The sequence below is a fragment of the Mustela lutreola genome, chromosome 14 (assembly GCF_030435805.1).
Source record: "Mustela lutreola isolate mMusLut2 chromosome 14, mMusLut2.pri, whole genome shotgun sequence".
Classification (NCBI taxonomy): Eukaryota; Metazoa; Chordata; class Mammalia; order Carnivora; family Mustelidae; genus Mustela; species Mustela lutreola.
Genome location: NC_081303.1, coordinates 13,416,073 through 13,442,794, shown reverse-complemented (window position 1 = coordinate 13,442,794; position 26,722 = coordinate 13,416,073). Strand labels below are relative to the sequence as shown.

At 54.1% G+C, this 26,722-nt stretch overlaps 3 protein-coding genes across 3 annotated transcripts; all 3 read right to left on the bottom strand.

The window, feature by feature from the left end:
- Positions 1 to 307: 307 nt before the first annotated feature.
- On the bottom strand, positions 308 to 2,305 carry LOC131814935 (Golgi-associated RAB2 interactor protein 4-like). The gene is given in 2 exon segments (XM_059146411.1): positions 308 to 538; positions 541 to 2,305. Coding segments are annotated over 2 exon segments (1,554 nt in total). The 5' UTR covers positions 1,930 to 2,305; the 3' UTR covers positions 308 to 373.
- Positions 2,306 to 12,397: 10,092 nt separating this feature from the next.
- LOC131814934 (Golgi-associated RAB2 interactor protein 4-like) lies at positions 12,398 to 14,394 on the bottom strand. Its single transcript, XM_059146410.1, is given in 2 exon segments — positions 12,398 to 12,627; positions 12,630 to 14,394. Coding segments are annotated over 2 exon segments (1,554 nt in total). The 5' UTR covers positions 14,019 to 14,394; the 3' UTR covers positions 12,398 to 12,462.
- A 10,114-nt stretch (positions 14,395 to 24,508) lies between these two features.
- On the bottom strand, positions 24,509 to 26,491 carry LOC131814932 (Golgi-associated RAB2 interactor protein 4-like). Its single transcript, XM_059146409.1, is given in 2 exon segments — positions 24,509 to 24,721; positions 24,724 to 26,491. Coding segments are annotated over 2 exon segments (1,557 nt in total). The 5' UTR covers positions 26,116 to 26,491; the 3' UTR covers positions 24,509 to 24,556.
- Between the last annotated feature and the right edge of the window lie 231 nt (positions 26,492 to 26,722).

Below are 26,722 nucleotides of genomic sequence, written 5' to 3'. Positions count from 1 at the left end.
GCCCCCCCCCCCATTCTTTCTTTGTCCCTGTTCTTTGTCTATGGACCTTCAGGGGTTAGGAACATTCATTAAACTAGAGAAATGGGGGAGGTGGAGCTTTCTGGGCCATAGTATACTTTCAACTGTGGCCCGGAGAAACAAGCCAGACAGGCCTTGAGGCAGGATGCTTTGGCTCTGAGCATGGGTGTGAGGTGGGGGCGGTCCTCGACTGGACCCTTGGGTCTTAGGTGGCAGCCCCCCTGTGAGGTCACCACTGGGCTGCAGGACCTAGAAATTCAAACACAATGCAGCATGCCATTTTTTAAAATTTTTTTTATTTTATTTTTGTTTAATGTCTCCTGGGAGAGGTCCCCCAGCGGCCCAATATCTGGGCCTAGGAAGTTCCATCCCCCCATGACCTCAGATGTCCGGCTCCCTGCGCTCTCCAAGCCCTGGCTGCTCGCCGCCGCCTGGGCGATGGCCTCCACACCACACCGCTCGTGTCCGCAGTCTTCTCCCCCATGGGCACGTCTCTGCGGTGTGGGGAGGCCGCGCGCCTCAGGCAGTGAGGCTGACTCTCAGGTTCCTCAGGAACCTGCGGATCCTGCCCAGCATCTTGGTGCCTGAGCCCGAGCTGCCGCCGGAGACGCTCCGCCCCGACTTGTGGGAGGTCCCGGAGTCCTTGGCGCTGGGGGCGTGGCTGATGCCTTCGTCGGGGGCGCGCCTGCCGCGCGCCGGGCTGCTGCGGCCCTTGTCCTCCTTGTGCTCCCGCGCGGCTCTGTGGCTGCCTAAGGAGCGGCTGGAGTCCGCCGGGGCGATCTTGTGCCCCCGGGCCTTGCGGCGGCTGTCGGCGGCCCTGCGGTGGCGGGAAGTGCGGGGGGCTCGCTCCTCCTCCCGGCGCTTGCGGGGCGGCCTTCCCGCCGGCTCCCCACTGCCCGCCGAGCTCGGCGCGTCCCAGAGGAGCTGGCCTTCCGACGCGTCCCGAGCGGCTTCTCCCGCAGGCTTGCCGGCAGCTCCGGGCCCGGCGAACGCCAGGCATCTGCCGGCCTCCCCCGCTGCGAACTCTGCTGCTGTCCCTGCCGCCGCCACTGCCGCGGCTGCCGCGGCCTCCCCGGCGGCCGCCGCCTCGGACGTGGCCCCTGCTGCCGACTCCCTGGAGAGCCCCGGGCAGTTGGGGGCAGCGAAGGTGGGCAGGCTGTTGGTTTTTGGGGGGGCCTGGATGGTCTGTTCCCCGCCAGCAAAAGCTGCAGAGGTGGCCCCGGCCACCTCAGAGCCCTCGGGGAGGCTCCGGACACTGACCTGGTCCTGATCGATTATTTGGACATCTGCGCCTGCTGCGTTCCTGCCGTCGTCGTCCTCCAGCAGAGGCATGTCCAGCATGTCCTCTGCTCGAGCGGCGTCGGTTCTGCTGTGAGTGGGCACCGGCGGCGGCCTCAGTACCTGGATAATGCTCTCCCAGTAGGGGAAGAGGTCTTCCTGTGCATCCAGTGGGGGGCTCAGCCGCAGGTAGCAGGAGCGGCCGGTGGCGAATTTGAGGCGAAGCATTTGTTTTTCCCGGTCGTGAACAGAAAGCCTCACAAACTTCAAGGGAAGGAGCCTGGTGAGCTCCAGGGTGGTGGAAGCCTTGCGGCCTTTTCCCTTGGTGGCGTGGCCCTGGTCGGAGTACTGTTCACAGCCGGTGGCCGGGCGGGCCAGCAGCAGGACATCTGGGAGCGGGAGGCTGGGGCTGGTGGATGCAATGCCCACGGTCATCATTCGGATTCGGTTGTGCACGTCGACGACTTCCCCTCTTTTGGTGACCTGCACAAAGTCGCTTTCGAGCATGGGTGCGTACTTAAACAGGTCATATTCGCCCTTACGCAGTTGTCGCTGGAGTTTCCCCATGGCGGTGTTGAACATGCCCACCCTGGAGGCGCTGTGGGCGGTGTGATAAGGCGTCAGAGACTCCATGTTTTTGAGTTGGTAGCACAATCGGGCTGGGCCGGCGAGGGGTGGGCGTTGGTCTGGGGGCCGGTCCCTGGAGCTCCTCCTCCTCCTCGACCTCTGTTGGGTTGGCAGAGCGTGCAGCCCCCCTCCTGCTGCACGCGGCTGGCTCTGTGGCAGGGGTCCCAAATCCACCCCGCGCCCCACAGGCCACAGGCCACAGGCCACAGGCCCCCGCTTTGTCTCAGAACCTCCCAGAGACAGGGGTCAGGGTGGGGGGGATCTGAGGGTGACCGAGGGGACGCTGGTGGGTGCTGGGATTTCAATCTAAAAAAAACGAGAAGAGCTTGCAGTTTGTAGTGTGAAGTACAAACTGAAGTCTTGGTGAGAGACTAAGCACTCTCTCAGCCTGCACCCCTGAGCGGCCCTATTTATACTCTGCTGCCCTCTGTGACCTGTCACGCTGTCTCATACCCCTTAGTGACACCCCCTCAGGGCAGGGCCATCATCCTCCCCCCAAATGTCCCATTGCCCCCACAGAGGACAGGCCCACCCTGCCAGGGACCCAGGCAGGTATCCAAATAAAAATGTCTTCAAATGGAACAATTTTGTGTGGGGAATTTTTTTTTTCCCCTCCTCCAAATTCGGAAGATTTAGCAACTGGACAAAATCCATAGGAATTACTATAAGATGATGGGTTGGCAGAGTGTGCAGCCCCCCTCCTGCGGCTCTCGGCTGGCTCTGTGGCAGGGGTCCCACATGGATGGAGGAGGCACCATCCATCTCTATGCCCTTGCAGGGTATATGGCATATGCTTGAGCCATTTGAGCTCTTGGTTTCGTTTTATCCAAGAACCCAGAATTGGCAGTCTTGACCCTTAACCTGTTCCTTCATAAGATTGCAGTAGACATGGCTGCTAGCAGCCATTAAGAGCCATTAATGATGACATTAAAAACGGCCTCCCTGTGGGGCGCATGGCTGGCTCAGTGGGTTAAAGCCTCTGCCTTCAGCTCAGGTCATGATTCCCAGAGTCCTGGGACCAGCCCCACATCGGGCTCTCTGCTCCAAAGGAAGCCTGCTTTCCCCTATCTCTCTGCCTGTCTCTCTGCCTACCTGTGATCTCTGTCTGACAAATAAATAAAATCATTAAAAAACAAAACAAAACAAAACAAAACAAAAAAGGCCTCCCCTAGGCACCAGGCCGTGTTCTCCGCATACGACCATGAGAATCCCATCAGGTTTGGTACGGTTCCCACTGCCCCGTTTTATGAAGAGAGTGAGGGGACATCATCAGCCTAACTTCACAGAACTAATGGTCGTAGAGGCCATGTTCACGGGCAGGTCTAGCGGATCCTAAAGCCTTGTTGGGAACCACCATAGTACTTCGCTCCACAAAGCTTGGGCCAGCCACAGGTTTTAAACCAGACTGATTGAAGACCTTTCTGCGGCACTGTCGGAAGTTGCATGACTCCCTGCGTGTGTATGTGTTCTGGAGAGAACCTAAGACGCCACTTCAGACAGCGGCTGGGCAGAATGTTACAGGGGGGCATCTTGGTTCCTCCCCTCGCTTATGCTTCCACAAGCAGCCCATCTGTGGAAACCTGGTTATTGTCTCCTAAGACCCCCACCCCCACCCAGGTTTTCGTCCCTTCTCCTCCAGTGAAATGAAGTGGGGGTCGCGGGGGGAGTGCTGAGATGTCATCTGCGATTCCAAGAGCTTGCCAAGCAGCCTCCCTGGGCAACAGGAGTGCTTTGGAAGCAGCAACACCTGTGGGGAGCAAGTACCCTTGACCTTCCTGCCTTACTGCCCCTCCCACACAGCTAGCCGCAGAGTATGTGATTTCCAAACTGTTGCTTGAAAGTTCCACAAGGATTTTCTGCTCCCAAGTCTCGTATCTCCCGGTTTGAGGTTTTGCCCGAAATCCGACATCTGGGATTCATTCCTTGAAAACCAAGGTCTTTCTGTTAAAACGCACACACGTGTTCATCCGCAGGTGAAAGGACAAATGAAAGGTGGTCTAGCCATACAGTGGGATGTTCTTCAGCTGTAAAAAGAAAATGAGGTACTGCTACGTGCTACAACAGGGATGAATCCTGAAAATAGGATGCTAAGTACGGGAAGCCAGAGGCAAAACGGCCACATACTGTGTGATTTCATTGAGACGAAATGTTCCAGAAGAGGCAACTCCATAGCTACATTAGAGCCTGACTGGAGGGAGGGGAGTGTAGGGAGCGACTGCTTAATGAACAGGACCGGGATTTCCTTTGTGGGGATGACAATTCTGGAACTAGATAGTGGGGTGGTCTCACAGCATTGTGAACGTACTGAGTTTCACTCTCTCTTCAACGGGTACGATGGTAAACTTGATGTTGTAGTTTCTCTCTCTCTTCCACAATGCACATATCCATTCCTGCTTGGAACCCTTTAGAAAGGTCAGTGGCGTGACTCAGCTTTCCATTTCCTCATCTATAAAATGGGGTAAGAGCTGCCGTGAGGATTCAACGAGATAATGCACGTGAAGTGTTGAGCGTATCGTGGAGCTCCATAAATCCTAGCTGTTGTAATCATTCGTCCTCCGCTGGCCCTTCAAGCGTCGGTGCAGCTTCCTTCCTGAGAGCAGTTTTTGAGAAGACAAACTGAGACGCTTCTGGGGTTAGAGCTACTATGAGAACACAGAAGGATGCTCAATGGGCAAAACTGGCTTCTTCTGAGTCCCGGCTTCAGGCAGATCCGTGAACACACAGAGAAACTGAGCACAACCAGAGTAGGGGATGCAGCGAGAGGAAAGGCTTAATATGGGTTTGGGTTTCAAGGGTTTGTTCCAAGCCCATGGGGAGAAAGTGGGATAAAGATGGAAAATAGCATTTTAGCTCTTGGCAGAAAGTGCAAGTTTTAATTCCAGAGTCCCCTGGGGCCAGAATCCTTTAGAACGCTCGATTCGGAAAGAGGTGTCAGGCCAGATGTCAGGGAGAGGCAAGGGGACAAGGGTGAGGTCAGGAGAGAGGCTGGACTCTTCCAGGCCCTGCAGTGTGACGTCACCACCCCAGCAGGAGGCGGCCGCATGGAAGGACACTGGCTAAGCCCGTGTCTGATTCTGGCGGAGGCCCCATCCAAATAATTCTCCCGGATCCTCCCAACCTTCCCTCTCCGTCGAATGTGAAACAAGATGAACCAAACAACTTGATGGTAAATACATAGTCATCTTTTTTTAGTCAAGGATCAAAACACAAACGTGGCCGCAGAAAATTAAACTGCTTTTAGTGCACTTGGTAAAAGGAGCTTTCAGTTCCAATAACCATATCCAGTGTTATTTTTTGGATCAATTTTTTTGGCCATGGCCACCACCCACTTCCTTCCCCTCCAATTCATTGTCGGTGGCAGCTGAGAAAAACGGTCTTGAGTTTTCGTAACAGCTGATTGATGGGTGGCACCTACACCTACAACCAGAGGGTAAATGTGAGAAATTCCACACACCACCACCCCCCCCCGACCCCTTAGAGAAACTAGATTATCTCCTGAAAGTGGGGGTAAACAGGTGCTATCACCAAGTGGATCTTTAGAGATTGGGCAGTGTCCCTGATGTGCAAGCAAAGCAGCAAAATCAGGACACTGGTGTCGCAGGGGTTAGCTTGAACCGTGCAGGAGTTCAGAGGAGCAAGCTCCCATTCATGTGCACAGGAGTCTGAACCTGGAATGAAGCTACTCTCTCTCCGAAGAGAGATGTTAGCGGCAGAGCACCCCATTTCTATTTCTAGCCTGGTACGGATACCTTTGTGTGCAGGCAAAGAGCAAGGGCGCCTTGGTTGAACTGGTTGCCACTTGCTGGTCAAGTTTAGAGGGTTCTTGGATTTCAACATCAGAAAGGAGCCCTTGTGTCTGGGTCCAGTCAGTCGGTTGGAGGGGGTCTGGTTGCCCTAAGCCTGAGTTGGTCCATCCACAAGACCCCCTGTCCATCTCTGAAGGCTGGGTCCCGGGCCAGGGCTGGGACGGACCTCTCTGATTTTGCCCCTTGGCCAAGAGGCCGAAATGTCCTCGTGAAGTTGAGGGAGTGGACCAGAAACAGAAACAAATGGCTTTAGTTCCAGGAAGTCAGAAATGGAAGGAAAAGTTGTAGATCTGCTTTGAGACCCACTGTGGACTAGGCTTTTGCTGTGCTGGCCAGAACTCTGCAGCTGACCTTGGGAAAGCCCTTCTCCTCTCTAGGCCTCAACTTCCTCATATGTAAAGTACATCTGGGATTAGTCAAGATCCTTCTGGGTCTGACATGCTGTGTGGTTCTAGCTGTCCCAGTACTGTCTCTCTTTGCCGGGGGTCAATGAGCCTGAAGGCATGTGGCGAGGGATAGGGAGAAGGGGCCCGAGAGTCGTCCGGTGCGGGTTCTTGTGAGTTTAATTCACTGAAAGGGGGAGGACAAGAAAGGGGTAAGAAAATAAAGTAAAACGAAGGAAGAACCTAAGAGGGGAGTTGAGGAGGGGGAAGGTAGGAAACCTGGAGGTGGCACAATGACCTCAGGGCTCCTCAGGTACATCCTGGCCTGGCGGACATTGTTAGAAGGGGAGGTGAGGGAGTGGCAAGTCTTGTTTTCCAAAGAAGGCCACAATACCATCGCCGCCCCCACGTGCTTCTGCAATGTGGTCTTGTCATTGCCCTGTGAAGAAGGAAAAGTTCATTTTCTCTCCCCTAAAACCGGGGTTGTCCTTCTGACTCACTTGTAGCCAGTAGAATGTGGCAGCAGTTCCGTTGGGTGCCTTCAGAGGCTCAGGGAGAAGCAGCTTCCACTTGGCTATCTTGAGATATTTGCTCTGAGGGAAGCCAATCTGACTACCCGTGAGCACCATGAGGAAGGCCGCGTGTAGGCATTCCTGTGGAGAACCCCACCTTATCGCCATCTCCCTCAAGGCACCAGACTCGTGAGTGAAGATTGGACTCGCCAGCCCTGACTGCTGGTTCACTTCACTTGCTACCATGAGGAGCAGAAGAAACCGCTCCCAGTGGAGCCCTGCCCAAATTCTTGATGTAGAGCAATCTACGAGATATCATTTTTTAGGTCACAAAGTTTTGGGGGGGGGGCGTTTGTTATAAAGCAAAAGGATGGCAGGAGAGGCTTCTAAAAATACAAGCTTCCTTAAAACGGGAAACCCTTAAACATGTATGAACAAGACTTTTAAGAGCTCAGAGATGTGTGAGATTTCAAAACAATTGGGAGGCCAACTTCTCACGTTGCCTGTCCAGGACATTACCACAAAGTTACCATTTTCTATAGGTCACCGCACGATGTTTTTTTTTTTAAAAAGTGTGTTTTTATGGGACAAAAGGGACAAAAGGCACCCATCCCGGCAGATCGGTTAGAAGGAAAGAGGTGAGAAGCAGCACATGTTGGCGAGGATGGGAAACAGCAGAGCGCCCACGCATTCCTGGTGGGAGCGCAAAGTAATGGGACAGTCACTGTGGAATTAGCATCTGGGACTGAACATATGTGTGTATTCAGTTCCGTTTCTATATGTCTGACAGAAATGTATGTATAGTTTTACCCAAAGTTCTGCATATAAATGTTCATAGCAGCACTATTCTTATTAGCCCCAAAGTGGAAGTAACTCGAACACCCACCAAAGGCTGAAGGAATCAGTAAGTAGTCGAATATGAAATATATCTGTAATGAAATATAGCTGTGAGAAGGAATAGTTGCCACAAAAATCATGGACAAACCTCATGACTCTGCTGTTGAGGGAGAGAACCCGGAGTCAAAGAATACATACAACGTGATTCCATTTACCTAAAGTGGAAAAAGAAGCAAAATGAGTCTCCGATGTCAGAGGTTAGGGTAATGGTTCCCCCGGGTGGTAGAGAACCTGGGAGGGGCTTCTCGTATGATGTTCTATCTCCAGCTCAAATGTGAACAACAGGAGGAAGGGCATGCTCTCGAAGCAAAGGATAGTTCTTGAAATAACTCATTTAACTTTCTAAAAGGTTTTATGAAAAACTTTAATTAATTTTTAAAATTAAATGAAATGTAATAGACAGGAGGCTTTTAATTTCTCCTTCTTTAATCTCCTGTAAATTGCGTATGGCAAGGTGCTGGGGCCGTGACTATGTCCGTGGGAGAAAGAAACCGGGCCGACGTGGTCAGCAGCCACAGAAACTGGGGGAAAGAGGCCAGCCCTCCAAGGAAGGTGCTTCTCCGAGGCTCCTCGAGGCCAACTGTATTGTGCGCACGCAAGGGCATTTCTAGAAAGATCTTTCCCAAGCTTGTGCAGGTCACGGCACATGCAGGAAACGGCAACATTGGAATGGCGTACTGGCGTATCACATGGGGCTCCCGGCAGCCAAAGCCAACTGGCTGGGTCCTCCGGGTGCCCCCAAGCTGAGTGGTATCATTTCCTCAGCACACCTGTGGGAAAACACCCACTCACAGAGTGTGGGAAAACATGAACTTCCGTAACACATTGTAAGTTCTCTTGCTCTTCTGCTCCAGGAAATTCCAGCTCTATGTGCCCTTCATTTCTGGATTACAGGTCCCATTTGCAGTAACGAAGATCACGGGGCCCAGGGGTTTATGTAGCATTCCTGGTCTCTGCTTTATGCCGCGGTCTCATTTCCCCTTCCAGCCTCATTTCCCAACACACCCTCACCCCCTTCCCGCTACCCTCCCCCACCCTATCCCCTAAACACACGATATCCTGGGCGCGCTGTTCTTGTCTGTCATCTAGAAACATCGCCCAAGACCCCCAAGCTCCCAGGTCCTCCTCTTTCTCCATCATCTCTCTGCTCAGACCTTCCCTTCTCTACGATGCCTCTTTCTATACGCTACCCAAGGCCACCGCCGCACTTTGATTTGCGTTCCTGGTAGGTGTGTGTATACATGAATTATCTTGCCCATAGTAGGAGCTCTCAACAACTGTTTCTCGAATGACTTCTAGGCTGCAGAGAGACCGTGACACTAATTCCACCCTACCCCTGTTCTGGATGGTCACTCATTATCCCCTTGAGTCGGAACCCCCACGTTCCTAGGGTACCCGTCTTGTGGCCACTCCACACTCTGCCATTGCCCTGCCCTGGGAGCCATGCAGCCTGGTTGAGAGACATTACGCACCCATCCCCTCAACTCTGGGATTGACATTAGGCTAATGGTGATGTGACAAAGGGAGGGGGGGACTGCCCCTTAGCCTCAGTGCTGGCTCCCACCATTCAAGCAATAGCCCGTAGTACCGGGATGTGGCCACAAGGGGCTCTACTGGGCGACTCTTACCTGTACAGTGGAGGAGGGTTTGTGGGAATCCATCTTGCCCAGATGCACAAGGAACAGCTCAAGGAGCTGTCGCCTCCTGTCCAGTTCCCTTTGGCTGCCTTATCCTGATGCTTTACCCCCTTAGCCACCTAGAAGCTCTTTTGTATCTTAAGACATTCCTCCTTGCGGGGAAGGGCACTTCCCCTTTGGTCTGTTCTCCCTCCTCTAGAGGAGTGCTGAACCTATGCCATGAGCTCCCTGTCCCGCCAGGCAGGCTGTGGGATGGAAAATTGTCCTGTGCCATCTTTTCAACACCTCCTGACTCTGCCCCCTTCTGTTTCCCCAACGCCACCCAGGATTAGGTTTCTTCATCTCTGGCCAGGATTAATACAATCCTGGCTTCCTGGAGGATCGCTGGTCTCCAGACAGCCCCCTGGCCGCCAGCTGTGCACCCTGGCTTTCAACGGCTCCCCAAGGCCCAGACATTCACACAGCACCCCAGGTGCCCGAAGATCCAGCAGCCTGATTCTCCAGCCTCACGTCCCACTTCTCCCCTTGGGCTCCAACCAGCAGTACTGAAATGCCTGTAATTGCTCAACACAAGTGATATTTCGAGGTTTTGTACTTTGCCCACATTCTTTTCTGTGACCTGCGCCTCCCCATGCTGTGCCCTAGCTCCCCATACTTCCTCCGCCTGGCAGAGCCCTAGTCGCCCTTAAAGCTGCTGATTCCTCTGTGAACCCTTCCTCGACCTCAGACTCCTTCCCATGCCCAGGAACCCCTCCTCGGAATGGATCCTGTGCCCTGAATGCACGTCTCTCCTTGTATCTGCCACTTAGAGTTGGGATGACTCCTCAAGCCTGTCCTGTTTTCCCCATCGACGCCACAGCTCCCCGCGGGAGGCCGAGCTAGCACTCAGTGGGTGATACGTGGGAGGTGTTGCCTCACCCCTCTCTGAACCATCGCCTCCACCTTGAGCAAGTCCTTTCAATGCTCTGACCTCCCCTTTGCTGATCTGCCAAACGGAGACCTGGGACAATCAGATGAACTTTAAATCATTAATGAGCTCTAAGGGGCTCAGTGCTGTTCAACAGCCAAGTGCTATGCAGATGTCTTTATTCCACACTCGCATTTACCTGCACTTGCCTGTGTGGAAATCAGAGGGTCAAAGGAATGGGAAGTGCTCTTTTTGTAACTTCGCTGCCTTGAGTCCAGGGAAAAGCTGCTTACGAGTCAACTATTAATTCTCTCTCCCCATAGCAACGAGTCTTCTCTGAAGCTCTGGGTTAATGATTCTTCTTCTTCTTCTTCTTCTTTTGTTTTCTCCTAAAGATTTTATTTATTTATTTGACAGAGGGAGAGAGGTCACAAGTAGGCAGAGAGGCAGGCGGAGAGAGAGGAGGAAGCAGGCTCCCTGCCTAGCAGAGAGCCCGATGCGGGTCTCGATCCCAGGACCCTGGGATCATGACGTGAGTTGAAGGCAGAGGCTTTAACCCACTGAGCCACCCAGGCACCCCTGGGTTAATGATTCTGAGGTTGTTTTCCTCGCGGGGCCAAACCGTATCTAATCTTTGGCATGTTGTATTCTTTAAGAATAACTGGACTCGCTCCAATAATTCTCCATTCTGGGGTTGTGAACCTTGCTCGGCCCGAGGAAACGGTGACTGTGTGGGGGTCCCTGGCTCCGTTCCTTCCTCCTCCGTGCCCCCACCCCATGGCCACGGCCACCTTCCCTTCACAAAGAGGAGAGACTCCTCTCCTCCCCCACTGAAGGGCCAAGCACGGATGCTGGGACCTAACAGATTATCTCCCTCACGTGAAGTTTAAGGATTTGTTTTCTGAACTCTGAAGGGGAGACTTGGTAAGGGCAAACCCCTTTAAATTGTTTCTCCGTGCCCAAGGTTAGTTAGTGGCGGTGGGAGAAACGGATTGTAGGGAGATTCCCGACTGGTCCCTGGAACCCCAGGCTGTTTATGGCTGCAGTGCAGGTCACACAGAGGCTGGGGATGGAAGTCTGGGCGCCAGACACCGCTCACGGGTGGTCTGGGCACTCTTGAGAGAAGACCAGCTGACGGCCGGGAACTCACCGAAATTCAAAAGCCAGCTCGCAGAGGCCCACTACCAAGAGTCCCCCAGCTCGATCCCTCCCTCCCCTCAATCTAGCACATTTGGTGCAGAGTTTGGGAACACAGTGGTGGAAATGCTTTGCATAAAGGAGTGGGTCACTGTTCTGCAAAGGCTCCACTGTGCCGTAGGAACAAGTTCACTTTTCAGTGCTCCTATGTGTAAAACAGAGATTACATGTACCGTCGGTAATTTATGCCAAGAACCCAGAACCCAATTTAAAGAGACCAGACCTTCCAGACAGAAGACAAACACTTTTGTGCGTACATAAGAGTGAAAACGTAAGGGAAGGTGTTGGTATGACTGGAGCAGAAATTTCATCATAACCGCCCCGGCATTTCGCGGACCATTCAGACGGCAGAGATCTGATGGCCCAACAGAACATTTCCAACAGCACTGAAAGCCCGGTCTTCGCCTCATGATCTTGTCTTGCCTTTTCACACTGTCCTGAATTTTGCGTGTACTGTTCCCTTGTGTTTTGTCCCACGTGTACTTTTAAAATGTTTTACCACATGTACTTTCGATTTTTGTTCTGGAACTATTCTGCAGGTGGAATAGGGGACAGCCACAGAATCGGTGTTTATGCTAGGCCGGGGTATGCAGCTGTACACTATCTCTGTCACATCCCACTCTATTGTCAGTGGTGCTGATAGTAATTTGGGCTGCTTGCAGTGTTTTGCTACTTTTTGCTATAAACGTTCTCAGTGCCTTAGCAAGTTCTTTCCTTGGTATATACCCTGGGTATAGACAGGTTCTCAGTCTAGCTGAGAATATTGCCAGCACAGGCTGCTGCTCCCCTCTGCTGGCAGATGCTGGCAGATCCCCAAAGATGAGGAGCCCCCCCTCCCCATTCTTTCTTTGTCCCTGTTCTTTGTCTATGGACCTTCAGGGGTTAGGAACATTCATTAAACTAGAGAAATGGGGGAGGTGGAGCTTTCTGGGCCATAGTATACTTTCAACTGTGGCCCGGAGAAACAAGCCAGACAGGCCTTGAGGCAGGATGCTTTGGCTCTGAGCATGGGTGTGAGGTGGGGGCGGTCCTCGACTGGACCCTTGGGTCTTAGGTGGCAGCCCCCCTGTGAGGTCACCACTGGGCTGCAGGACCTAGAAATTCAAACACAATGCAGCATGCCATTTTTTAAAATTTTTTTTATTTTATTTTTGTTTAATGTCTCCTGGGAGAGGTCCCCCAGCGGCCCAATATCTGGGCCTAGGAAGTTCCATCCCCCCATGACCTCAGATGTCCGGCTCCCTGCGCTCTCCAAGCCCTGGCTGCTCGCCGCCGCCTGGGCGATGGCCTCCACACCACACCGCTCGTGTCCGCAGTCTTCTCCCCCATGGGCACGTCTCTGCGGTGTGGGGAGGCCGCGCGCCTCAGGCAGTGAGGCTGACTCTCAGGTTCCTCAGGAACCTGCGGATCCTGCCCAGCATCTTGGTGCCTGAGCCCGAGCTGCCGCCGGAGAGGCTCCGCCCCGACTTGTGGGAGGTCCCGGAGTCCTTGGCGCTGGGGGCGTGGCTGATGCCTTCGTCGGGGGCGCGCCTGCCGCGCGCCGGGCTGCTGCGGCCCTTGTCCTCCTTGTGCTCCCGCGCGGCTCTGTGGCTGCCTAAGGAGCGGCTGGAGTCCGCCGGGGCGATCTTGTGCCCCCGGGCCTTGCGGCGGCTGTCGGCGGCCCTGCGGTGGCGGGAAGTGCGGGGGGCTCGCTCCTCCTCCCGGCGCTTGCGGGGCGGCCTTCCCGCCGGCTCCCCACTGCCCGCCGAGCTCGGCGCGTCCCAGAGGAGCTGGCCTTCCGACGCGTCCCGAGCGGCTTCTCCCGCAGGCTTGCCGGCAGCTCCGGGCCCGGCGAACGCCAGGCATCTGCCGGCCTCCCCCGCTGCGAACTCTGCTGCTGTCCCTGCCGCCGCCACTGCCGCGGCTGCCGCGGCCTCCCCGGCGGCCGCCGCCTCGGACGTGGCCCCTGCTGCCGACTCCCTGGAGAGCCCCGGGCAGTTGGGGGCAGCGAAGGTGGGCAGGCTGTTGGTTTTTGGGGGGGCCTGGATGGTCTGTTCCCCGCCAGCAAAAGCTGCAGAGGTGGCCCCGGCCACCTCAGAGCCCTCGGGGAGGCTCCGGACACTGACCTGGTCCTGATCGATTATTTGGACATCTGCGCCTGCTGCGTTCCTGCCGTCGTCGTCCTCCAGCAGAGGCATGTCCAGCATGTCCTCTGCTCGAGCGGCGTCGGTTCTGCTGTGAGTGGGCACCGGCGGCGGCCTCAGTACCTGGATAATGCTCTCCCAGTAGGGGAAGAGGTCTTCCTGTGCATCCAGTGGGGGGCTCAGCCGCAGGTAGCAGGAGCGGCCGGTGGCGAATTTGAGGCGAAGCATTTGTTTTTCCCGGTCGTGAACAGAAAGCCTCACAAACTTCAAGGGAAGGAGCCTGGTGAGCTCCAGGGTGGTGGAAGCCTTGCGGCCTTTTCCCTTGGTGGCGTGGCCCTGGTCGGAGTACTGTTCACAGCCGGTGGCCGGGCGGGCCAGCAGCAGGACATCTGGGAGCGGGAGGCTGGGGCTGGTGGATGCGATGCCCACGGTCATCATTCGGATTCGGTTGTGCACGTCGACGACTTCCCCTCTTTTGGTGACCTGCACAAAGTCGCTTTCGAGCATGGGTGCGTACTTAAACAGGTCATATTCGCCCTTACGCAGTTGTCGCTGGAGTTTCCCCATGGCGGTGTTGAACATGCCCACCCTGGAGGCGCTGTGGGCGGTGTGATAAGGCGTCAGAGACTCCATGTTTTTGAGTTGGTAGCACAATCGGGCTGGGCCGGCGAGGGGTGGGCGTTGGTCTGGGGGCCGGTCCCTGGAGCTCCTCCTCCTCCTCGACCTCTGTTGGGTTGGCAGAGCGTGCAGCCCCCCTCCTGCTGCACGCGGCTGGCTCTGTGGCAGGGGTCCCAAATCCACCCCGCGCCCCACAGGCCACAGGCCACAGGCCACAGGCCCCCGCTTTGTCTCAGAACCTCCCAGAGACAGGGGTCAGGGTGGGGGGGATCTGAGGGTGACCGAGGGGACGCTGGTGGGTGCTGGGATTTCAATCTAAAAAAAACGAGAAGAGCTTGCAGTTTGTAGTGTGAAGTACAAACTGAAGTCTTGGTGAGAGACTAAGCACTCTCTCAGCCTGCACCCCTGAGCGGCCCTATTTATACTCTGCTGCCCTCTGTGACCTGTCACGCTGTCTCATACCCCTTAGTGACACCCCCTCAGGGCAGGGCCATCATCCTCCCCCCAAATGTCCCATTGCCCCCACAGAGGACAGGCCCACCCTGCCAGGGACCCAGGCAGGTATCCAAATAAAAATGTCTTCAAATGGAACAATTTTGTGTGGGGAATTTTTTTTTTCCCCTCCTCCAAATTCGGAAGATTTAGCAACTGGACAAAATCCATAGGAATTACTATAAGATGATGGGTTGGCAGAGTGTGCAGCCCCCCTCCTGCGGCTCTCGGCTGGCTCTGTGGCAGGGGTCCCACATGGATGGAGGAGGCACCATCCATCTCTATGCCCTTGCAGGGTATATGGCATATGCTTGAGGGCCATTTGAGCTCTTGGTTTCGTTTTATCCAAGAACCCAGAATTGGCAGTCTTGACCCTTAACCTGTTCCTTCATAAGATTGCAGTAGACATGGCTGCTAGCAGCCATTAAGAGCCATTAATGATGACATTAAAAACGGCCTCCCTGTGGGGCGCATGGCTGGCTCAGTGGGTTAAAGCCTCTGCCTTCAGCTCAGGTCATGATTCCCAGAGTCCTGGGACCAGCCCCACATCGGGCTCTCTGCTCCAAAGGAAGCCTGCTTTCCCCTATCTCTCTGCCTGTCTCTCTGCCTACCTGTGATCTCTGTCTGACAAATAAATAAAATCATTAAAAAACAAAACAAAACAAAACAAAACAAAAAAGGCCTCCCCTAGGCACCAGGCCGTGTTCTCCGCATACGACCATGAGAATCCCATCAGGTTTGGTACGGTTCCCACTGCCCCGTTTTATGAAGAGAGTGAGGGGACATCATCAGCCTAACTTCACAGAACTAATGGTCGTAGAGGCCATGTTCACGGGCAGGTCTAGCGGATCCTAAAGCCTTGTTGGGAACCACCATAGTACTTCGCTCCACAAAGCTTGGGCCAGCCACAGGTTTTAAACCAGACTGATTGAAGACCTTTCTGCGGCACTGTCGGAAGTTGCATGACTCCCTGCGTGTGTATGTGTTCTGGAGAGAACCTAAGACGCCACTTCAGACAGCGGCTGGGCAGAATGTTACAGGGGGGCATCTTGGTTCCTCCCCTCGCTTATGCTTCCACAAGCAGCCCATCTGTGGAAACCTGGTTATTGTCTCCTAAGACCCCCACCCCCACCCAGGTTTTCGTCCCTTCTCCTCCAGTGAAATGAAGTGGGGGTCGCGGGGGGAGTGCTGAGATGTCATCTGCGATTCCAAGAGCTTGCCAAGCAGCCTCCCTGGGCAACAGGAGTGCTTTGGAAGCAGCAACACCTGTGGGGAGCAAGTACCCTTGACCTTCCTGCCTTACTGCCCCTCCCACACAGCTAGCCGCAGAGTATGTGATTTCCAAACTGTTGCTTGAAAGTTCCACAAGGATTTTCTGCTCCCAAGTCTCGTATCTCCCGGTTTGAGGTTTTGCCCGAAATCCGACATCTGGGATTCATTCCTTGAAAACCAAGGTCTTTCTGTTAAAACGCACACACGTGTTCATCCGCAGGTGAAAGGACAAATGAAAGGTGGTCTAGCCATACAGTGGGATGTTCTTCAGCTGTAAAAAGAAAATGAGGTACTGCTACGTGCTACAACAGGGATGAATCCTGAAAATAGGATGCTAAGTACGGGAAGCCAGAGGCAAAACGGCCACATACTGTGTGATTTCATTGAGACGAAATGTTCCAGAAGAGGCAACTCCATAGCTACATTAGAGCCTGACTGGAGGGAGGGGAGTGTAGGGAGCGACTGCTTAATGAACAGGACCGGGATTTCCTTTGTGGGGATGACAATTCTGGAACTAGATAGTGGGGTGGTCTCACAGCATTGTGAACGTACTGAGTTTCACTCTCTCTTCAACGGGTACGATGGTAAACTTGATGTTGTAGTTTCTCTCTCTCTTCCACAATGCACATATCCATTCCTGCTTGGAACCCTTTAGAAAGGTCAGTGGCGTGACTCAGCTTTCCATTTCCTCATCTATAAAATGGGGTAAGAGCTGCCGTGAGGATTCAACGAGATAATGCACGTGAAGTGTTGAGCGTATCGTGGAGCTCCATAAATCGTAGCTGTTGTAATCATTCGTCCTCCGCTGGCCCTTCAAGCGTCGGTGCAGCTTCCTTCCTGAGAGCAGTTTTTGAGAAGACAAACTGAGACGCTTCTGGGGTTAGAGCTACTATGAGAACACAGAAGGATGCTCAATGGGCAAAACTGGCTTCTTCTGAGTCCCGGCTTCAGGCAGATCCGTGAACACACAGAGAAACTGAGCACAACCAGAGTAGGGGATGCAGCGAGAGGAAAGGCTTAATATGGGTTTGGGTTTCAAGGGTTTGTTCCAAGCCCATGGGGAGAAAGTGGGATAAAGATGGAAAATAGCATTTTAGCTCTTGGCAGAAAGTGCAAGTTTTAATTCCAGAGTCCCCTGGGGCCAGAATCCTTTAGAACGCTCGATTCGGAAAGAGGTGTCAGGCCAGATGTCAGGGAGAGGCAAGGGGACAAGGGTGAGGTCAGGAGAGAGGCTGGACTCTTCCAGGCCCTGCAGTGTGACGTCACCACCCCAGCAGGAGGCGGCCGCATGGAAGGACACTGGCTAAGCCCGTGTCTGATTCTGGCGGAGGCCCCATCCAAATAATTCTCCCGGATCCTCCCAACCTTCCCTCTCCGTCGAATGTGAAACAAGATGAACCAAACAACTTGATGGTAAATACATAGTCATCTTTTTTTAGTCAAGGATCAAAACACAAACGTGGCCGCAGAAAATTAAACTGCTTTTAGTGCACTTGGTAAAAGGAGCTTTCAGTTCCAATAACCATATCCAGTGTTATTTTTTGGATCAATTTTTTTGGCCATGGCCACCACCCACTTCCTTCCCCTCCAATTCATTGTCGGTGGCAGCTGAGAAAAACGGTCTTGAGTTTTCGTAACAGCTGATTGATGGGTGGCACCTACACCTACAACCAGAGGGTAAATGTGAGAAATTCCACACACCACCACCCCCCCCCCGACCCCTTAGAGAAACTAGATTATCTCCTGAAAGTGGGGGTAAACAGGTGCTATCACCAAGTGGATCTTTAGAGATTGGGCAGTGTCCCTGATGTGCAAGCAAAGCAGCAAAATCAGGACACTGGTGTCGCAGGGGTTAGCTTGAACCGTGCAGGAGTTCAGAGGAGCAAGCTCCCATTCATGTGCACAGGAGTCTGAACCTGGAATGAAGCTACTCTCTCTCCGAAGAGAGATGTTAGCGGCAGAGCACCCCATTTCTATTTCTAGCCTGGTACGGATACCTTTGTGTGCAGGCAAAGAGCAAGGGCGCCTTGGTTGAACTGGTTGCCACTTGCTGGTCAAGTTTAGAGGGTTCTTGGATTTCAACATCAGAAAGGAGCCCTTGTGTCTGGGTCCAGTCAGTCGGTTGGAGGGGGTCTGGTTGCCCTAAGCCTGAGTTGGTCCATCCACAAGACCCCCTGTCCATCTCTGAAGGCTGGGTCCCGGGCCAGGGCTGGGACGGACCTCTCTGATTTTGCCCCTTGGCCAAGAGGCCGAAATGTCCTCGTGAAGTTGAGGGAGTGGACCAGAAACAGAAACAAATGGCTTTAGTTCCAGGAAGTCAGAAATGGAAGGAAAAGTTGTAGATCTGCTTTGAGACCCACTGTGGACTAGGCTTTTGCTGTGCTGGCCAGAACTCTGCAGCTGACCTTGGGAAAGCCCTTCTCCTCTCTAGGCCTCAACTTCCTCATATGTAAAGTACATCTGGGATTAGTCAAGATCCTTCTGGGTCTGACATGCTGTGTGGTTCTAGCTGTCCCAGTACTGTCTCTCTTTGCCGGGGGTCAATGAGCCTGAAGGCATGTGGCGAGGGATAGGGAGAAGGGGCCCGAGAGTCGTCCGGTGCGGGTTCTTGTGAGTTTAATTCACTGAAAGGGGGAGGACAAGAAAGGGGTAAGAAAATAAAGTAAAACGAAGGAAGAACCTAAGAGGGGAGTTGAGGAGGGGGAAGGTAGGAAACCTGGAGGTGGCACAATGACCTCAGGGCTCCTCAGGTACATCCTGGCCTGGCGGACATTGTTAGAAGGGGAGGTGAGGGAGTGGCAAGTCTTGTTTTCCAAAGAAGGCCACAATACCATCGCCGCCCCCACGTGCTTCTGCAATGTGGTCTTGTCATTGCCCTGTGAAGAAGGAAAAGTTCATTTTCTCTCCCCTAAAACCGGGGTTGTCCTTCTGACTCACTTGTAGCCAGTAGAATGTGGCAGCAGTTCCGTTGGGTGCCTTCAGAGGCTCAGGGAGAAGCAGCTTCCACTTGGCTATCTTGAGATATTTGCTCTGAGGGAAGCCAATCTGACTACCCGTGAGCACCATGAGGAAGGCCGCGTGTAGGCATTCCTGTGGAGAACCCCACCTTATCGCCATCTCCCTCAAGGCACCAGACTCGTGAGTGAAGATTGGACTCGCCAGCCCTGACTGCTGGTTCACTTCACTTGCTACCATGAGGAGCAGAAGAAACCGCTCCCAGTGGAGCCCTGCCCAAATTCTTGATGTAGAGCAATCTACGAGATATCATTTTTTAGGTCACAAAGTTTTGGGGGGGGGGGCGTTTGTTATAAAGCAAAAGGATGGCAGGAGAGGCTTCTAAAAATACAAGCTTCCTTAAAACGGGAAACCCTTAAACATGTATGAACAAGACTTTTAAGAGCTCAGAGATGTGTGAGATTTCAAAACAATTGGGAGGCCAACTTCTCACGTTGCCTGTCCAGGACATTACCACAAAGTTACCATTTTCTATAGGTCACCGCACTATGTTTTTTTTTTTAAAAAGTGTGTTTTTATGGGACAAAAGGGACAAAAGGCACCCATCCCGGCAGATCGGTTAGAAGGAAAGAGGTGAGAAGCAGCACATGTTGGCGAGGATGGGAAACAGCAGAGCGCCCACGCATTCCTGGTGGGAGCGCAAAGTAATGGGACAGTCACTGTGGAATTAGCATCTGGGACTGAACATATGTGTGTATTCAGTTCCGTTTCTATATGTCTGACAGAAATGTATGTATAGTTTTACCCAAAGTTCTGCATATAAATGTTCATAGCAGCACTATTCTTATTAGCCCCAAAGTGGAAGTAACTCGAACACCCACCAAAGGCTGAAGGAATCAGTAAGTAGTCGAATATGAAATATATCTGTAATGAAATATAGCTGTGAGAAGGAATAGTTGCCACAAAAATCATGGACAAACCTCATGACTCTGCTGTTGAGGGAGAGAACCCGGAGTCAAAGAATACATACAACGTGATTCCATTTACCTAAAGTGGAAAAAGAAGCAAAATGAGTCTCCGATGTCAGAGGTTAGGGTAATGGTTCCCCCGGGTGGTAGAGAACCTGGGAGGGGCTTCTCGTATGATGTTCTATCTCCAGCTCAAATGTGAACAACAGGAGGAAGGGCATGCTCTCGAAGCAAAGGATAGTTCTTGAAATAACTCATTTAACTTTCTAAAAGGTTTTATGAAAAACTTTAATTAATTTTTAAAATTAAATGAAATGTAATAGACAGGAGGCTTTTAATTTCTCCTTCTTTAATCTCCTGTAAATTGCGTATGGCAAGGTGCTGGGGCCGTGACTATGTCCGTGGGAGAAAGAAACCGGGCCGACGTGGTCAGCAGCCACAGAAACTGGGGGAAAGAGGCCAGCCCTCCAAGGAAGGTGCTTCTCCGAGGCTCCTCGAGGCCAACTGTATTGTGCGCACGCAAGGGCATTTCTAGAAAGATCTTTCCCAAGCTTGTGCAGGTCACGGCACATGCAGGAAACGGCAACATTGGAATGGCGTACTGGCGTATCACATGGGGCTCCCGGCAGCCAAAGCCAACTGGCTGGGTCCTCCGGGTGCCCCCAAGCTGAGTGGTATCATTTCCTCAGCACACCTGTGGGAAAACACCCACTCACAGAGTGTGGGAAAACATGAACTTCCGTAACACATTGTAAGTTCTCTTGCTCTTCTGCTCCAGGAAATTCCAGCTCTATGTGCCCTTCATTTCTGGATTACAGGTCCCATTTGCAGTAACGAAGATCACGGGGCCCAGGGGTTTATGTAGCATTCCTGGTCTCTGCTTTATGCCGCGGTCTCATTTCCCCTTCCAGCCTCATTTCCCAACACACCCTCACCCCCTTCCCGCTACCCTCCCCCACCCTATCCCCTAAACACACGATATCCTGGGCGCGCTGTTCTTGTCTGTCATCTAGAAACATCGCCCAAGACCCCCAAGCTCCCAGGTCCTCCTCTTTCTCCATCATCTCTCTGCTCAGACCTTCCCTTCTCTACGATGCCTCTTTCTATACGCTACCCAAGGCCACCGCCGCACTTTGATTTGCGTTCCTGGTAGGTGTGTGTATACATGAATTATCTTGCCCATAGTAGGAGCTCTCAACAACTGTTTCTCGAATGACTTCTAGGCTGCAGAGAGACCGTGACACTAATTCCACCCTACCCCTGTTCTGGATGGTCACTCATTATCCCCTTGAGTCGGAACCCCCACGTTCCTAGGGTACCCGTCTTGTGGCCACTCCACACTCTGCCATTGCCCTGCCCTGGGAGCCATGCAGCCTGGTTGAGAGACATTACGCACCCATCCCCTCAACTCTGGGATTGACATTAGGCTAATGGTGATGTGACAAAGGGAGGGGGGGACTGCCCCTTAGCCTCAGTGCTGGCTCCCACCATTCAAGCAATAGCCCGTAGTACCGGGATGTGGCCACAAGGGGCTCTACTGGGCGACTCTTACCTGTACAGTGGAGGAGGGTTTGTGGGAATCCATCTTGCCCAGATGCACAAGGAACAGCTCAAGGAGCTGTCGCCTCCTGTCCAGTTCCCTTTGGCTGCCTTATCCTGATGCTTTACCCCCTTAGCCACCTAGAAGCTCTTTTGTATCTTAAGACATTCCTCCTTGCGGGGAAGGGCACTTCCCCTTTGGTCTGTTCTCCCTCCTCTAGAGGAGTGCTGAACCTATGCCATGAGCTCCCTGTCCCGCCAGGCAGGCTGTGGGATGGAAAATTGTCCTGTGCCATCTTTTCAACACCTCCTGACTCTGCCCCCTTCTGTTTCCCCAACGCCACCCAGGATTAGGTTTCTTCATCTCTGGCCAGGATTAATACAATCCTGGCTTCCTGGAGGATCGCTGGTCTCCAGACAGCCCCCTGGCCGCCAGCTGTGCACCCTGGCTTTCAACGGCTCCCCAAGGCCCAGACATTCACACAGCACCCCAGGTGCCCGAAGATCCAGCAGCCTGATTCTCCAGCCTCACGTCCCACTTCTCCCCTTGGGCTCCAACCAGCAGTACTGAAATGCCTGTAATTGCTCAACACAAGTGATATTTCGAGGTTTTGTACTTTGCCCACATTCTTTTCTGTGACCTGCGCCTCCCCATGCTGTGCCCTAGCTCCCCATACTTCCTCCGCCTGGCAGAGCCCTAGTCGCCCTTAAAGCTGCTGATTCCTCTGTGAACCCTTCCTCGACCTCAGACTCCTTCCCATGCCCAGGAACCCCTCCTCGGAATGGATCCTGTGCCCTGAATGCACGTCTCTCCTTGTATCTGCCACTTAGAGTTGGGATGACTCCTCAAGCCTGTCCTGTTTTCCCCATCGACGCCACAGCTCCCCGCGGGAGGCCGAGCTAGCACTCAGTGGGTGATACGTGGGAGGTGTTGCCTCACCCCTCTCTGAACCATCGCCTCCACCTTGAGCAAGTCCTTTCAATGCTCTGACCTCCCCTTTGCTGATCTGCCAAACGGAGACCTGGGACAATCAGATGAACTTTAAATCATTAATGAGCTCTAAGGGGCTCAGTGCTGTTCAACAGCCAAGTGCTATGCAGATGTCTTTATTCCACACTCGCATTTACCTGCACTTGCCTGTGTGGAAATCAGAGGGTCAAAGGAATGGGAAGTGCTCTTTTTGTAACTTCGCTGCCTTGAGTCCAGGGAAAAGCTGCTTACGAGTCAACTATTAATTCTCTCTCCCCATAGCAACGAGTCTTCTCTGAAGCTCTGGGTTAATGATTCTTCTTCTTCTTCTTCTTCTTTTGTTTTCTCCTAAAGATTTTATTTATTTATTTGACAGAGGGAGAGAGGTCACAAGTAGGCAGAGAGGCAGGCGGAGAGAGAGGAGGAAGCAGGCTCCCTGCCTAGCAGAGAGCCCGATGCGGGTCTCGATCCCAGGACCCTGGGATCATGACGTGAGTTGAAGGCAGAGGCTTTAACCCACTGAGCCACCCAGGCACCCCTGGGTTAATGATTCTGAGGTTGTTTTCCTCGCGGGGCCAAACCGTATCTAATCTTTGGCATGTTGTATTCTTTAAGAATAACTGGACTCGCTCCAATAATTCTCCATTCTGGGGTTGTGAACCTTGCTCGGCCCGAGGAAACGGTGACTGTGTGGGGGTCCCTGGCTCCGTTCCTTCCTCCTCCGTGCCCCCACCCCATGGCCACGGCCACCTTCCCTTCACAAAGAGGAGAGACTCCTCTCCTCCCCCACTGAAGGGCCAAGCACGGATGCTGGGACCTAACAGATTATCTCCCTCACGTGAAGTTTAAGGATTTGTTTTCTGAACTCTGAAGGGGAGACTTGGTAAGGGCAAACCCCTTTAAATTGTTTCTCCGTGCCCAAGGTTAGTTAGTGGCGGTGGGAGAAACGGATTGTAGGGAGATTCCCGACTGGTCCCTGGAACCCCAGGCTGTTTATGGCTGCAGTGCAGGTCACACAGAGGCTGGGGATGGAAGTCTGGGCGCCAGACACCGCTCACGGGTGGTCTGGGCACTCTTGAGAGAAGACCAGCTGACGGCCGGGAACTCACCGAAATTCAAAAGCCAGCTCGCAGAGGCCCACTACCAAGAGTCCCCCAGCTCGATCCCTCCCTCCCCTCAATCTAGCACATTTGGTGCAGAGTTTGGGAACACAGTGGTGGAAATGCTTTGCATAAAGGAGTGGGTCACTGTTCTGCAAAGGCTCCACTGTGCCGTAGGAACAAGTTCACTTTTCAGTGCTCCTATGTGTAAAACAGAGATTACATGTACCGTCGGTAATTTATGCCAAGAACCCAGAACCCAATTTAAAGAGACCAGACCTTCCAGACAGAAGACAAACACTTTTGTGCGTACATAAGAGTGAAAACGTAAGGGAAGGTGTTGGTATGTCTGGAGCAGAAATTTCATCATAACCGCCCCGGCATTTCGCGGACCATTCAGACGGCAGAGATCTGATGGCCCAACAGAACATTTCCAACAGCACTGAAAGCCCGGTCTTCGCCTCATGATCTTGTCTTGCCTTTTCACACTGTCCTGAATTTTGCGTGTACTGTTCCCTTGTGTTTTGTCCCACATGTACTTTTAAAATGTTTTACCACATGTACTTTCGATTTTTGTTCTGGAACTATTCTGCAGGTGGAATAGGGGACAGCCACAGAATCGGTGTTTATGCTAGGCCGGGGTATGCAGCTGTACACTATCTCTGTCACATCCCACTCTATTGTCAGTGGTGCTGATAGTAATTTGGGCTGCTTGCAGTGTTTTGCTACTTTTTGCTATAAACGTTCTCAGTGCCTTAGCAAGTTCTTTCCTTGGTATATACCCTGGGTATAGACAGGTTCTCAGTCTAGCTGAGAATATTGCCAGCACAGGCTGCTGCTCCCCTCTGCTGGCAGATGCTGGCAGATCCCCAAAGATGAGGAGCCCCCCCCCCCATTCTTTCTTTGTCCCTGTTCTTTGTCTATGGACCTTCAGGGGTTAGGAACATTCATTAAACTAGAGAAATGGGGGAGGTGGAGCTTTCTGGGCCATAGTATACTTTCAACTGTGGCCCGGAGAAACAAGCCAGACAGGCCTTGAGGCAGGATGCTTTGGCTCTGAGCATGGGTGTGAGGTGGGGGCGGTCCTCGACTGGACCCTTGGGTCTTAGGTGGCAGCCCCCCTGTGAGGTCACCACTGGGCTGCAGGACCTAGAAATTCAAACACAATGCAGCATGCCATTTTTTAAAATAAAATTTTAATTTTATTTTTGTTTAATGTCTCCTGGGAGAGGTCCCCCAGCGGCCCAATATCTGGGCCTAGGAAGTTCCATCCCCCCATGACCTCAGATGTCCGGCTCCCTGCGCTCTCCAAGCCCTGGCTGCTCGCCGCCGCCTGGGCGATGGCCTCCACACCACACCGCTCGTGTCCGCAGTCTTCTCCCCCATGGGCACGTCTCTGCGGTGTGGGGAGGCCGCGCGCCTCAGGCAGTGAGGCTGACTCTCAGGTTCCTCAGGAACCTGCGGATCCTGCCCAGCATCTTGGTGCCTGAGCCCGAGCTGCCGCCGGAGACGCTCCGCCCCGACTTGTGGGAGGTCCCGGAGTCCTTGGCGCTGGGGGCGTGGCTGATGCCTTCGTCGGGGGCGCGCCTGCCGCGCGCCGGGCTGCTGCGGCCCTTGTCCTCCTTGTGCTCCCGCGCGGCTCTGTGGCTGCCTAAGGAGCGGCTGGAGTCCGCCGGGGCGATCTTGTGCCCCCGGGCCTTGCGGCGGCTGTCGGCGGCCCTGCGGTGGCGGGAAGTGCGGGGGGCTCGCTCCTCCTCCCGGCGCTTGCGGGGCGGCCTTCCCGCCGGCTCCCCACTGCCCGCCGAGCTCGGCGCGTCCCAGAGGAGCTGGCCTTCCGACGCGTCCCGAGCGGCTTCTCCCGCAGGCTTGCCGGCAGCTCCGGGCCCGGCGAACGCCAGGCATCTGCCGGCCTCCCCCGCTGCGAACTCTGCTGCTGTCCCTGCCGCCGCCACTGCCGCGGCTGCCGCGGCCTCCCCGGCGGCCGCCGCCTCGGACGTGGCCCCTGCTGCCGACTCCCTGGAGAGCCCCGGGGGGGTAGCGGGGGCAGCGAAGGTGGGCAGGCTGTTGGTTTTTGGGGGGTCCTGGATGGTCTGTTCCCCGCCAGCAAAAGCTGCAGAGGTGGCCCCGGCCACCTCAGAGCCCTCGGGGAGGCTCCGGACACTGACCTGGTCCTGATCGATTATTTGGACATCTGCGCCTGCTGCGTTCCTGCCGTCGTCGTCCTCCAGCAGAGGCATGTCCAGCATGTCCTCTGCTCGAGCGGCGTCGGTTCTGCTGTGAGTGGGCACCGGCGGCGGCCTCAGTACCTGGATAATGCTCTCCCAGTAGGGGAAGAGGTCTTCCTGTGCATCCAGTGGGGGGCTCAGCCGCAGGTAGCAGGAGCGGCCGGTGGCGAATTTGAGGCGAAGCATTTGTTTTTCCCGGTCGTGAACAGAAAGCCTCACAAACTTCAAGGGAAGGAGCCTGGTGAGCTCCAGGGTGGTGGAAGCCTTGCGGCCTTTTCCCTTGGTGGCGTGGCCCTGGTCGGAGTACTGTTCACAGCCGGTGGCCGGGCGGGCCAGCAGCAGGACATCTGGGAGCGGGAGGCTGGGGCTGGTGGATGCGATGCCCACGGTCATCATTCGGATTCGGTTGTGCACGTCGACGACTTCCCCTCTTTTGGTGACCTGCACAAAGTCGCTTTCGAGCATGGGTGCGTATTTAAACAGGTCATATTCGCCCTTACGCAGTTGTCGCTGGAGTTTCCCCATGGCGGTGTTGAACATGCCCACCCTGGAGGCGCTGTGGGCGGTGTGATAAGGCGTCAGAGACTCCATGTTTTTGAGTTGGTAGCACAATCGGGCTGGGCCGGCGAGGGGTGGGCGTTGGTCTGGGGGCCGGTCCCTGGAGCTCCTCCTCCTCCTCGACCTCTGTTGGGTTGGCAGAGCGTGCAGCCCCCCTCCTGCTGCACGCGGCTGGCTCTGTGGCAGGGGTCCCAAATCCACCCCGCGCCCCACAGGCCACAGGCCACAGGCCACAGGCCCCCGCTTTGTCTCAGAACCTCCCAGAGACAGGGGTCAGGGTGGGGGGGATCTGAGGGTGACCGAGGGGACGCTGGTGGGTGCTGGGATTTCAATCTAAAAAAAACGAGAAGAGCTTGCAGTTTGTAGTGTGAAGTACAAACTGAAGTCTTGGTGAGAGACTAAGCACTCTCTCAGCCTGCACCCCTGAGCGGCCCTATTTATACTCTGCTGCCCTCTGTGACCTGTCACGCTGTCTCATACCCCTTAGTGACACCCCCTCAGGGCAGGGCCATCATCCTCCCCCCAAATGTCCCATTGCCCCCACAGAGGACAGGCCCACCCTGCCAGGGACCCAGGCAGGTATCCAAATAAAAATGTCTTCAAATGGAACAATTTTGTGTGGGGAATTTTTTTTTTCCCC